The sequence below is a fragment of the Mercurialis annua genome, linkage group LG6 (assembly GCF_937616625.2).
Source record: "Mercurialis annua linkage group LG6, ddMerAnnu1.2, whole genome shotgun sequence".
NCBI classification, from domain to species: domain Eukaryota; kingdom Viridiplantae; phylum Streptophyta; class Magnoliopsida; order Malpighiales; family Euphorbiaceae; genus Mercurialis; species Mercurialis annua.
The window spans coordinates 46,081,103-46,096,094 of NC_065575.1; the positions used below are offsets into that span (position 1 = coordinate 46,081,103).

General features: G+C 27.7%; 1 protein-coding gene across 1 annotated transcript; it reads left to right on the forward strand.

The window, feature by feature from the left end:
• Window positions 1-10,940: 10,940 nt before the first annotated feature.
• On the forward strand, window positions 10,941-13,956 carry LOC126686566 (pectinesterase 2). The gene is made up of 2 exons (XM_050380682.2): window positions 10,941-11,880; window positions 13,075-13,956. The coding sequence occupies exons 1-2, from the start codon at window positions 11,022-11,024 to the stop codon at window positions 13,761-13,763; spliced, it is 1,548 nt and encodes a 515-aa protein (XP_050236639.2). The 5' UTR covers window positions 10,941-11,021; the 3' UTR covers window positions 13,764-13,956.
• Window positions 13,957-14,992: the final 1,036 nt, after the last annotated feature.

The window sequence follows — 14,992 nt, forward strand, 5'->3', positions numbered from 1 at the left end:
AAGTGAATATCTATAACAAATATAAAAGTGTATTCGTGGGGGAACTCTTCCATTCACGGACAAAAATACCCTCTACATATTTTATCCAATTTAATATTTCTAATTGTGACATATAAGAATTTTTGTCCTAATTGTGACATATAAGAATCTATGTATTAAATTTTTAATTCTAAAAGGAATTGTGCAACAACTGTCATTATGTGTTAAATTCCTAATCCTAAAAGAATATGACGAATTTCATTAATATTAAATAATCATATTATAATATTTGTGTTAAAATTTTGATATTTTTTTATATCTATTAGTTATTTACTATGAAAAATAATATAAATTTTCTTCAATCATATTATCATTTTTTAATAACAACAATATCAAAAATTAAATCTATTGCTTAATTCTAACTTTTTAATATTTCCAATAAAAGAAATTAAAATTCTATAAAATAATTAAGCAAAATAAATAAAAAAACACAAGTCTAATAAAATTTAAATAATAATATATTATTACAAAAATATACAATTATAATATTAAATAACAGGTCATATAGGTATCGTTAACGTGCGTAGCACGTGGCCAAAAAAACTAGTTTATATAAAAAAGTATTCTTCTATAGTAATAACTCGTTTGTTAAATATACTAGTATATTAAAATTTTAATTGTTGATATATATCTGTTTTATTTTTGTCAAACATATCCACAATCATTAAGAGTGATATAACACAATATTACATTTTTATTTGTATAAAATTTATCTTATTTAATGTATATAATATGGCGTCACTATTATAAATCAGATAAAAAATATATGTGATAATATGAAAAAAATGATGAATTAAATTGACAATGTTTTGAAAATTAAGGTATATTTAAGTAATAAATTAGGATTATTAAAAAATTATTTTATTTTATTTTTATAAAATATGTATATGGCTAGGGTTGATGAATCAAACACGTAGACGATTGTTATGGCCAAGTGTAATATAGAGATGATGCATGCAAATTTGAGTCGCTGCACATCATCATCTTGCAAATTGCATGTATAGCTGTAGTAGCTAGCTAGTGTTGATGAAGCATGACCAACAAAGAGCCATTAAATTTAAAGAGAGGCTTCAATTTAAAGGGGAAAAAGTTAAGTACATTTTTATCATCTTTCATTAAAAGTTAAACTACTCTAATTTGTCATCTTATGAGATAAATGATTCCAATCTAAATAAAATTAACATAGTAAGAGTCTTTTAAATGCGTTTTATTAATGCAGTTGTGTTCATATTGTGAAATTAATTTTGACCGGCCGGCGTATGAAAATGAAAGGATGTGTTAGAACGAGAAAGAGCAACGCATAAGGTGATTATATTCATAAGTTTATAATATAATAATAATTACTTAGTTTTTTTATTAATTGAGATCGAACTTCAATAATTCAAACGTTCATTAGAGTTCGATCTTGAGCTTAAGTTTGCACTCTGAGACATATTAAAACCAATTGATGTTAAGTGCAAAGATCCAACCGAAACCAATGTGGATTAGTACAACAATCAATTTCTCTTCACGCACCGTCTAAGCCGAGTCAAATTTAAATTTCAAATTGCATGAATGAACAAGATTTTTATATCATGTTAAATTCCATTTTAAAACCAATTTATGTTAAGTGCGAATGTCCAAACGTAAACACATGTCCATTTATACATACAACCAATATAGGTTTATGGCACTTCAACATGCACAATATCTGAGCTTAAGCTCAATTTTAGAATAATTCAAATCTAACTAGCTTATCCTTCTCCAAGATTTGGTTATCTTATTTTGTTCAGGCGAAGTAGACTATTCTAAAATACCATTAGCAACATAAAAATGATGAGAAATTAAAATTTGTTTAGAAAGAAAGAAACTTTAAGTATTTGAGAAGATTTGCAAGAGAAATTTTATAGTGGTTCTATTTAAATTAAAACCTATATCCACTATTCAATTAAAAATTGAAATTTTATAATTCATTAAAACTTCAAATGAAATTACAACTTGGTGTTTAAAGTTTAACACCTATAACTTTATACGAGAGAATTTTTTTAAAGGTAAATTCTAACTTACAACACTTGATTTTTTTAAGGCTAATCAAGAATTCACAACTAAAGATTAATAATAAATGCTATCTACAAAACAAGAAGCAATAAATATAAATAGATACACCATAAATGAGTTTAAGAATTAGTAATCGGGTGCTTTGAACTAGTATGTATTTTCACTCACCAACCTTTAGCCGAATTTTTTAGAAAGTTGACAAACTTTTTGCTGGCAGGATGCATGTCGTGCCCGTGACTCCATTGGATCACGCCCGCGACCTAGGTCTTAGGCTTGAATTAATCCTTCAGTAGTCACTAAAACGTATCAGCCATTCATTAGGCTGTCAAATATATTAGTAGTCCTGATGGTACTTTAGATCGCGCCCATGATATGAGGATGTCACAACAAAAGAAAAATCATATAATAAGGGCCAAATCCATCTTCAGATCCCTCTACTTTTCACTTTTTTTTCAGTAAGTCCTTCTATTTCAATTTAACGTTTATGTGTCCTTTAAACTTCAATTTCGTAGTTATTGTACCCTTTTCTGGATGGAATTTGGAGAGTGTAACACACTCTCTGTTATTGAGAGTGGAATATATATATATATATGATATTTTCACTTTTAAATAAAGTAAAAAATACTTTAAAATCCTTATATTTAATCTATAGTATATTAAAATCCTTATACTTAATCTATAAATTAAAATCACCAATTTTTCTTAAAATAATTAATTAAAGTATTATAAATTTCTATATTTATAAATAATTAATAGTGTAGTATTAACAAATTAAAAAGTTAATTTAACAATTATGATTAATTTTATTATTTTAATTTATTTTAAAATTTAGTTTTTATTTTAAAATAAAATTTAGTCCGTAATTTTAGTTCCTCATCATCTTCTCCCTCCCCAATTCCGATCGGCACTCACATAAATTTTATTTTATTTTATTAAAATATTAACTTATATCTAATTTTTTTTAATCCCAAAAAAAAAAATACCGCCTGCTACCACTTTCAGTTGTGGCTTTCTATCCTCCATTAATGGAAGAGAAACTCTCCTCCATTAATGGAGGAAACTGCTGGTTTCCTCCATAATGGAAGAGACGAGCAGATCTCGTTTCCTCCATTATGGAGGAAACGAGATTTGCGTTTCCTCCATGGAGGAGACGAGTTTGCGTTTCCTCCATGGAGGAGACGAACTGCTCGTCTCCTCTATGGAAGAAACGAGATCTGCTCGTTTCATCCAGTATGGAGGAAACATCAGCTTTCTTTCCTCCATTAAGGAAACCAGGTTTCCTCCATTAATGGAAGAAAGAAGAGTGGTGGCCGGCAAATTTTTTTAAATTTGAGAAAAAGTATCATTTGGTCCTTTAATTTTAGTCATATTTTTTTTTAAATTTTGACACGTCACTATGTAACGGAGTTTATTATTTAACGGAGAGTGTAGCACACTCTTCCCATTCCATGCGTCTAGGGGCATAAAAACAACGAAAATTAAAATACAGGGATATAAAAACGTCAAATTGAAGTAGAGGGACTTAATGAAAAAAAAGTGAAGAGTAGAGGACCTCAGGATGGGTTTGGCCTATAATAAGTGTTAAAAAAAAGAGCTCCAGTTATAGTTAAATGCTCAATGCTTCATAAAATTCACTTTAGATTCTTATGGAATCACAAAGGATAGACTCATGTAAAAGAAAAATCAGAGTGGCTAACCTCATTTGTTTCGTTTTTAAGGTAATCATATTTAATTTTGCATCCTCTAAGTCAACAACTAACTAGTTTCGTTAATTTGCTTTTGAGGTAGCGTATTATGAACATTTATGCTAATAGAAGTTGTTATCATATTATATATGCAAAAAGTCATATTAATATCCAAAATTATTAGGTATATATCTAATAGATTAAGATAGTTGAGGGTTTGTCTTTGGTTATAAGTTGACATAATGACAACGTTTCCAAAAGTTATAGTGTTTATCTAAAAATAATATGTAGAGTTGGTACGTCCACAGGGCGAATTCATACGAGTAGAATTAAATCAGGGATGTTTCGCCACTTGATTCAGATGAAGTTCTAAGGACTCAATTTATTTAATATTGATCCGTCTCAACGAACCAATAAATTAACTGTACGTATAAATTATCTAGATAGATGAGTTATTGCGATCTATTTCATAAAAAGAGGAAATTTCATACACTATATGATTTTCTATTTTATTTTTAACTTTATATTGTTTTAAGATATATTTGCATCTCGTACTTTTTAAATTTTAAAAAATATATTTTCTACATGTCTCGGACGAGACGTATTTTTATGATATCTTTTTATGGTGTATTTATAGTGCATTTATATTATTTTTTATGGTGAATTTATAGTCTATTTATGACATTTTTATGATGTTTTGAAGAATAAAGTAATGTCTCGATCGAGACCGAAATGTCTCGGCGAGAGATGAGTTAAAAAGGATATTTTTTGAAATTATTTTCTAAAAGTGAATGCCAAATGAAATTAGCAAAACATGGCTGAAAAAATATAAATATATTTTAAAAGAAGGTATTTTAAAAATAATCCCCATAAAAAATAGGTAGAAAGAGATGATATATAAACAATTAATTGAGCTAATTAATTAATTGAATTAATGTCATAATCCAATTTTCGTGTAGATAAAAATTTATTATATAGATTCTATCATTACTTAACCGAATTAACAAACTAACTCGGCCGACTCGATTTTATAATTTTAAAAATTCATTTGATTCATTTTAAAATAAATGATACAATTAATTCAATTATAAATAACTTTATTTGAGTTTATTCAAATCAAGTGAACGTTCACCCTAGCCTTGATAGTAATGTTAAACTTTAAAAGTGGAAGACATGATATTTACCATATAAATTTTTTCATAAATTTAGCTATGAAATATTCTGAACAAATTTTAACTATAAAATGACATCTTTAAACTTTAATTTCAAATTTAGGTTAATTTTCACTTGAGCCACACAAATTTTTTATGAAAGGAAAAACTCTAATTTTATATTTTAAAAGATCACATGCATGAGTACAATTTAAGCGTGCAACTTTCCTTAAATCAGTAGAGCGCCTTACCGAGTCATATACACCTTATAATATAAAATTTTCATATTTTTATATACTCAAGTGTTTCTTTGACAATGTCCTTACAGCAATAATGCATGTTTCATACAATGAACCAACAATTTATTTATCATAATTTTATGTCGTAAAAACTAAATGATTATGGAGTTATTGATTATATGTTTCATTGTACTTTGGTTAAATTTATTTTATTTTATTTTAATTAGTTTATTTTATTTTAATTTATTTAAAATGATTAAATTATAATTTTATTTTAATTACAAAAAAAAATCACTAAAATAATCGTTGAATTTATATAAAATATAAGAGATAATTTGATATAAATAATTCAAAAATGATTGTTACATAATTTGATCAGAAATCACTTAAATTTTTACAGTGTCATTCAAATAGTAATTTCACAAATTAAAATAAAATCACTAAATTGAAACAAAAAATCATTATTTTTTTATCATAATTATGAATAGATGATAAAAAATCATTTACCTCAATTATATTTAATTAAAGGGTTAATTACATATAAAATCACCACCTTTACACGAATTTTCAAAAATAACACGACCTTTAAAATGTGTCAATTTAGGGCATCACCTTTCATTTCTTTTCAAAAACAACATGTGCACGTTTTTTGATGAAATTTTGCTGACTTGGACACACGATGGGAGTGCCACGTGTCATGCCACGTCAGCAAAAACGCCACTAAAAATGTGCCCGTGTTATTTTTGAAAAGAAATGAAAGGTGGTGCCCTGAATTGCCACGTTTTAAACGTCGTGTTATTTTTGCAATTTCGTGTAAAGGTGGTGATTTTATATGTAATTAACCCTTAATTAAATGGGAATCCACATTCCAACTGCCTAATTCGTAAAAAAAATTATATTTTTATATATAATCCATTATCATGCTTAATTGATGGATACCGAATCCGATCATAAGAACTAATGGAGTCAAATCGCAGAAGGTCCATCCACAGACAATATCAGACTCCCGCTCAAAGAGTTAAGACAGACGAAACCAGCGGCCGAATCTATGAGATTCGCCTCGACTGGAACAATACTTCAATCCTTCAAAATAAGACGAATCCCCTGAGGACTCAAATAAAGCGCGTCGACCCAGGGATTCAGTCAAATGACCAGATCTACGAAAGACCCACGAAGATTTTTCTTATTTAGATACAAACTCCAACTTAAAAAAATATGTTCCAACTTAGAAATACGAGACTATTTAGGAGGATATTTCTAAATAGGACTCTCGTCTCAGTAAGGAATCACACTCCTAATCAGAGTCAAACCTACTAAATAGGATTCATTTTCCTATTTCAAGACTACAAGATATACATTCAACTACTATATAAAGAGTTTGAGATATGTCTAAATACATAATTATATTCATATACTCAAAACGCTGCTCAAAACTCAATACTGACTTTAGCATCAGAGAGTTAATCGGACAACTACCGTCCGGTTAGTTTCTACCTTTTTTTGCATGTTAATTCACCGAATCAGAATGCAGACTCTATTATTGATCAACAATTTTTTTTATCTTTTATGTGATAAAAACATTCCAGCTGTACATACATAATAAGGTGAATCTCATAACCATAATACAAATTTTAAAAATGATATATGTATTTGGTAACATTCTTTGCTTAAACTTTGTATAAAATTCAATATAAAATATTAACTCATGCACAATTAAGGATAAATTAAATCTAAAATTAAGAAAGCCAAATTATTGGGAATCTATAATCTTTTGTAATTTCAAATTAATTAAATGTAGAGGGGGCGCATAACTTGCATTGCCATTCTAATTGGTGAAATTAATTAGGAAGGGTTATATGCTGTTGGGGATTTAATGATTGAGAATTTTCCTTTGCTAATAATTGTCTTAGTGAATACATGCATGTCTTCACATTCTGATTGGTTATAACTGGATTAGGCAATTTGCTTGCTATTGTCTTCTCTGTTTTGTTTCAATAATTAAAAAATTATTAATAATCTTTATTTACGTACTCACCATACAATGATTATACATATTAAGTTCCAAAAAAAAATAAAAAATAGCATGAGAATTTTATGATTATTTTTCAATTATTGTTATTGGACAATATGATGAATTCATATATCCACAATTATGATGAAATCGATAGATTATTCCAAAAAAAATATTATATCAGTTTGGTTCGATAATTTTATACATTTTTAGTTGATTATATTCAAAAAAAAAAAGACGAAGAACCTAACTTATAAAAATAAAACACAATTCAATATCCTAAATAATTCTAATGATAAATTATTCCATTTTGAAAAAAAAAACTACAAAATTTAAAATAGTAACGAAAATATTTTAATATTAGCCTATAACATTTTATAAAATTAGATATATAGGTTTTCTAATTTTTATGATTTTTTAATTATAGAGGTATTTATAAAAAAAAAGTTAAAAAATTAAAATATATTTTAATTTAGTAAAATAATTGTATGAATAATTTGTGACGATCTAATCCGTTAATTTTGTAATTTGTGACCTAGTTAAAAGACTAAAATTATATTGAAAATCCAAATCTATACGTCTTTTATCAATTGCAACCAAATTTTTTAATTTTTATAATTATGTCCCAATTTGAAGTATTTTACAATTGTGTCCAAACTTTTAATTTTCATTTTTTGGATTCAAATGTTAGCGTCGATTTTTATCAATTGCGACCAAATTTTAAAAATATTGTCTAACTTCAAAAGGATTACTAAAAAAATTGGTCGTGATTTACAAAAAACTTACAAATTTGAACAGAGTTGCAAAAAATCTTCCAGATCTAAACATAATTATAAAATTAAAAAAATTGATCGTGATTGATTAAAAATGTAAATGTCTGGAGTTAAAAAATAGTTTGGTCTAAAGAAATATAGACGAAAAGTTTTTGAAATATTTATAATAATTAGAGAAAATATAAGAGAACAATACATGTATAATTAACTATTGTGGCTGAAATGATACACAAAATAGACTCAAATTTATTCATCAGGTGCCTAATTTTTTAATTGTTATAATAAATAATAATATAGAAAAATAAATAAATAATACAAAAAAATTATATGCTCGATAGGGGCGTTCAAATATGAATTATGTGACTATAAATTTTGAACGGGATAGTATTTTAAGGGTAATATTAACAAATTTGAAAATATTTTTGAATATTAGCTCACAAAAAAATGAACCCTTGAAATTTATAATTCACATAAATCATTTTGAACACCCCTATCGATAATTAAATCAATATTTACGAGTGAAGGAATTGAATTATCCACTAATCATCAAAATAAATACTTTAAGATTGATAAAGAGTATCACCAAATAGGACATTTTTACAAATTATACCTAAAAATGAAATACTCATAATTAATTTAATCATCTACAAAAAAAAATAAACCAAAAAAAATTGAAAATAAGCACTATAAGAAATTTTGTATTTGACAACAAATACTTTTGCATTTAAATTTTTTTGCCGGTAAAAAACATTTTGCAGCAATAATTTTGAAAGTTGCTGCCATTAGTTAATTTATAATAGTATTTTAATGTAAATTTTATTATTAATTATTTAAGACAACGTTTTATTAGCAGCAACATATCACAATTGGAGTAGTAGCAATTGTAGCACTGTTAACACCAAATTTTTGTACTGTTACTTCTAGTATGTCACATTATATCTCACACACTCATCATTAATTCTAAAACCTATAGAGCAAAAATAGTGGACGGTAATTGACTATATATACATAATTAGGAGTATTATTCCTAATTAGAATATAGACCAATTAATTAAATACTTTTAATAATAAAAGTATTCTAATTTTAAATTGATTTTTAATCTAAAAAAAATCTAGGCCTATTCCTAACATTAACAATTATTAATATTCTAAATAATAGTTAAAACTAATTTAAAGCATTTTTACTAATAATATTGGAAATTAAACATTTACTTCGTATAATATAGGTTGGCCATTTTTTATTTCTATTTTCCTTTTGTTTCTGAATACTTCAATTTTATATTCAACTTTTATACACTTAGTATATTAATACTTCTATTAATTAATATATAATATTTCAATCCACCAAATCCTAGTTAGAAGAAAGTCCACGACTGTATATTTTTTTTTTATCATAAGCTAAACTTAAATAAATGAAATAAAAACATTTACAATACAAAGATAACAACTCCTCATCACAATGAGTGAGTAATATCAAAATCAAATGATGATACTACAAAACGATCATTCAATAGGACTTTTTGACTATCAAATGAGCCACCCAAATATATATACATATATAAAAATTGACATTTCATCTCTCATCATTAATAAAGAAAGAAAATTTTGAATTGTGATCGTTCCTTTAAAGATGAGAAGACACTATAATAACAATTTCTTCATATGTGTCTAAAATTTAGATAATTTAATTATAATTGAATAAGCTAAATATTAATTAAAATAAAATAAAATTAGCCATAAATATAAGTCTATGGTTATTTTATCTGTAAAAGATATTTAATTTATTTATTTATCACTATTGAAAGAATCATACCAATTTTCTTCCGGTAGAGAAATAAATAAGATAAATTCCAACAAAATAACCATAGAGATATCCATCAAATATATATATATATATATATATATATATATATATATATATATATATATGTTGTGTTATTCCAATAAAATCTAAATCACTTATTAAAACATTCTATATGATAAAATTTTCCAACAATTATTTTAACTAGAAGAAAATAAAACAGTTACTAATCTAATAATACATGTGATGAAACATATTATGGTACGTAGAGTGAAAAAAAAAACGAAATAGTCAAATTAACTGAGTATATGATTTGAAGTACCTGTTTTCGACGTTGAATAGCTCCATATTTCATCCAAAATTAAAGATATTGTCAAATATATAAACTTTATCTTTTAAAAGCATCGACTATATGGAGTTTTTATAAACTTAATTTTTTATTTTTTATTTACTCTTCTATTTCTGACATTATTGATTAAATATCTCATTTCTTGTATTAATTTTAAAAGGCCCCAAACAACATATAGCTTTTCCCACATCTACCTTTGTTTGGCTTGGAATTTAAATTAGAAGGATACAATCCCACGTCTCTATAGTATATGACCATATAGTTAAGGCCTAAGAATTTGAAAATAAATTTAAGAAATAAATAAAACAAAGGGAACTAAGTTAATTTTTTTTAAATTAATATTTACAACAAAACAAAGATTAATTAATTAATTTCAATAAGCTATTTTTCTTCGTCTGAGAAGTAGTAAAAGTCGTCAATAATTTTACTATATAATGATAAAAGTATTGTATTATTTACTTACATATTTGGACTGATAACATTCGAGATTATATACGAATATATATAAGAGATTTAGATCAATTCATGACCTTGGCAGGTGACTCCTGTTCTGCACAATATATATGTAATGACCAATTTTTAATGAAATAGAGAAAATGTCAATAACGCGTTTCATGCCTCTAAGTCAAATGCAAAACCAAACTGTTTATGTATTATTTTACCCACCAATGATATTTTCTTATTATCATTTTAATTTTTTAGTTACATCAATTAATTATTGTTAAATAGCTAGTTGGCAATTAATTAAGCTTCCTCTCATTATCCAAAAAAAAATTTGATGAAAAAGAATAATTCAAGTATATTGCTGTCCCATTACTAACCTATCAACATGCACGACTATCACTTCTATATATAACGAGTCTCAAACTTATTATTCGAACACACAAACCCCAAATTAAATCTTAAATCCTTCCAATATCTAAAACATTTGATTCGATGGGGTTTCGAGTTTTTCTTGCACTCACTGCTTTTACTTTTCTTCTTTCATCACCGGTCGTTTTAGGGTATAATTTAGTTGAGGTCGAATCGTGGTGCAAAAAAACACCCAATCCGGGACCATGCGAATATTTCTTAACCCACAATCCAACCAACACTCCGATCACAAAAGAGTCGGATTTCTTAAAAATTTCGACCGATTTAGCGTTACAGCGAGCCTTGCATGCACAAGTGAAAACCTACTCATTAGGTACAATGTGTAGAAATGAGCAAGAAAAAGCTGCTTGGGAAGATTGTCTTGAGCTTTACGAAGCTACAATCCTATGGCTAAACCAAAGCACCTCTAGCAAGTGCACCAAATACGATTCACAAACCTGGCTCAGTACAGCTTTGACCAACCTAGAAACGTGCCGAACCGGGTTCATGGAGCTTGGGGTGCCCGATTATGTATTGCCCTTGATGTCTAACAATGTGTCAAAATTAATTAGCAACACCTTGGCTATTAACCAAGTACCTTACGAAGAACCGAGTTACAAAGGCGGGTTTCCCACATGGGTTAGACCCGGTGACCGGAAACTCTTGCAGGCAACTTCTCCGACTGCTCGGGCTAATATCGTTGTGGCTAAGGACGGGTCGGGCAATTTTAAGACAATTAAGGATGCGGTTGCGGCTGCATCAAAAAGGTCCGGAGCGGGACGATTTATAATATATGTGAAGGCCGGAGTGTATAACGAAAATATTGAAATCGGAAAAGGGTTGAAAAATATTATGTTCGTTGGTGATGGTATTGGGAAAACTATTGTTACCGGAAGTAAAAGTGTTGGAGGTGGTGCTACAACTTTTAAGTCCGCTACGTTTGGTAAGTCAAATTCAACTCTGCGTTCATTATTTCATTTTATTTAATTAGTTATATTAGACTTTTTGTTACAAGATTATTGAAAATTTCTATTGTTAACGAAGATATTACTATTTTGAAAGTTTAACTTAATAGATATTCAAATATTTCAAATGCTAATAATGAATTTAAATTGTTATTTGGACTTCTATCAAATGGATTGAGATGTAGATGTTGAAAAATTAATTTGGTAACCCTAGTACTCCAACGAAAAAGTATAGTTGAAAAGTATAGTTGATTATTCCTTGACAAAGCTTTATTAATTTATAGAAGAAAATAAATCTGGGGTAAGAAAAATAATATAACTCATGATCATTTGTTAATTGTTATTCCATATATACAGTCTCTATAAGTTCCTAGAAATATTGTCACTATTTACTGAGACATTTAGTTTGAATGTCATTAATTTTAAGAGTTACTCCCTCCGTCCCAAATTAATAGGCACTATTTCGAACTTGTTTGTTTCAAATTATAGGCGGTAATTTATTGCGTGAATACTTCAATTACATATATATCCTCATTAATTATAATATCCATTAAAAAACAAAGTTAAAACTGCATTAAATAAGGGCAAGTGTGATATATTTTTATAAAATTACTCATTTTGCATGGATTTACTAAATTTTTTAATACTTGTGTTTGTTCTAAACTGCCTATCAATTTGGGAGGGAGGGAGTACTAAATTATAAAATTAATTAACATATGTTTGCTTCCCTTATAATCATACCATATTTATAAAAAAATTCACCCCAATAGAATTATGAATTGTTCATTTATAATCTGATATGGTTAATTGCTAATAAGTTCTTAATTGCTTGAGAAGCAAGTAACATGAATTATTTCCCAATTATACAAATCTCAGTTTGCCCCACCAAACAAAAAGTCTTACACTTTGATGTGTTTTAATAGACTTAGTTTAAGTAACAAAAATTCTATAGCAAAACACGTATGCATCAAGAAAACAAATCTTTATATTTTATTTTCACTAAGTTACCGATTTCATGCTGTTTCCATTACTATTATTATTTACTACATAGTTGAATTTTATTATGCCTATCAGCCTATGTGTTTATAAAAAATAATTACAATCTTAATCATAAAACATATTTAAAACTTCAAAATAGACTGATTCTTATCTATTTTATTATAATGTTTCAGCGGTTGTCGGAGAAGGATTTATCGGCCGAGACATGACATTTAGAAACACGGCCGGTCCGCAAAACCACCAAGCAGTCGCTCTCCGATCCGGCGCGGATCTCTCAGTATTCTACAAATGCAGCTTCGAAGGCTATCAAGACACTCTCTACGTCCATTCTCAGAGACAATTCTACAGAGAATGCGATATTTACGGAACCGTTGACTTCATATTCGGAAACGCCGCCGTTGTACTTCAAAACTGCAATATCTTCGCACGTAACCCACCGAACCGAACCAACACTCTTACGGCTCAAGGAAGAACCGACAAGAACCAAAACACCGGAATTTCAATCCATAATTCTAGGGTTACGGCCACTCCTGAACTACGCGCCGTCCAAAGCTCCGTCAAGACGTACCTGGGAAGACCTTGGAAAGAATATTCAAGAACCGTTTTTATGAAAACGTTTCTGGATAGTTTGGTAAATCCTGCAGGATGGATGGAGTGGAGTGGTAATTTTGCTCTTAATACTTTGTACTATGGTGAGTACATGAACACTGGTCCTGGTTCGTCTACTGCTAACCGAGTTAAGTGGAAAGGTTACCGAGTCATTACGAGTGCGACAGAGGCATCTCAGTTCACCGTCGGCAGATTCATTGCCGGAAGTTCTTGGTTGCCAGGGACAAATGTGCCTTTCACTTCTGGACTTTAAGTGATTGCCATGGGTTTCATTTATTTGTATTTTTTTTTCAATTTTATGATTGTATCTGGATCTTGGAATTTTAAATTTAAAACGTGATGCTAATTTTTTTATTTTTTGTAATGTATCGAAGTGGATGTTATGCTTGTATGGTATACCAAACTCTTACATTTAGTTTCAATATGGGATTAAACTTTTGTTTCAATTAAGGTCAAATGGACAAAAAAAAAACTCAAATGTTTAGCGAAAGTCTGCTTTTTATCCAAATTTTTTGAAACGTCTCGATTAAAGTTCAAACCGTATTTGATCGTCTAAAAAATGTCCATGTCTGGTCAGTGTCCGCGCCATAGACGATGATTAAACCAAATGGAATTTAACAACAGCTTCCTAAATCTAGCCTAACCAACCAAATTAATGCAAACCTGCTCTTGATAACCGTGAAACAGTGATAAACACCCTATTTCATTTCATGTGTAATAGTACAATATTTATACAATATGTGATACTGATTGTGTTGTAGACTTAACTCTACTAGATAATTTTTTTTTTGGTAAATGATATACAATTATTTTTTTATGAATAGAGGTTTTATTAAAGCCACAAGGAGGAGAAATTGTTATATAGGTGAACCAAATTCACCGGATATATAGTATTGTGAAACATCCATTTAATCATGACACGTGGTGTGATTATTTATAATAACCAATTGATGAAAAGCATCTCAATAAAACATATTAAATAATCGTTAATAGACATGTTTTTTATTAATTGATTGTGATAAATAAGATCACGCCATGTGTTACGCACTAAATGGATGGTTCATAATATTATTGGTGAAAATACGCGAGCGTACGTATGCCAACTTGTAATATATACTGCGAAATTTGGATATAAAATAATTTATATTTTGTACTAATATTTTTCAATTTTTTTATTATATATTTAAATTTAAAAATAATTTGTTTATTAAAATATATATTATAATATTTAATTACTAATTATTAGTGTGATTTAAATATTAAATAAAAAATTGAAATTATTAATTAATATTTCATATTTATTGCATGTAAAATAAAAATTAATATAAAATTATAAGTTTGTCATTTAATATAGCATAGTGCATTGAAGTAAAAAATTAAAACTCATGCTATATTTAACATTTTGTTATATTTTGTGCTAAAAATAGTACAAATTATAGCATATGCATAATACATGCAATGAAGATGCTCTTATTGTGGATA

Excerpts from the sequence above, each read along its gene's own strand:
- LOC126686566 (XM_050380682.2), top strand. The coding sequence starts at position 11,022 with ATGGGGTTTCGAGTTTTTCTTGCACTCACTGCTTTTACTTTTCTTCTT. Across the intron at positions 11,881-13,074 it reads TTTTAAGTCCGCTACGTTTG|CGGTTGTCGGAGAAGGATTT; the intron begins GTAAGTCAAATT and ends ATAATGTTTCAG.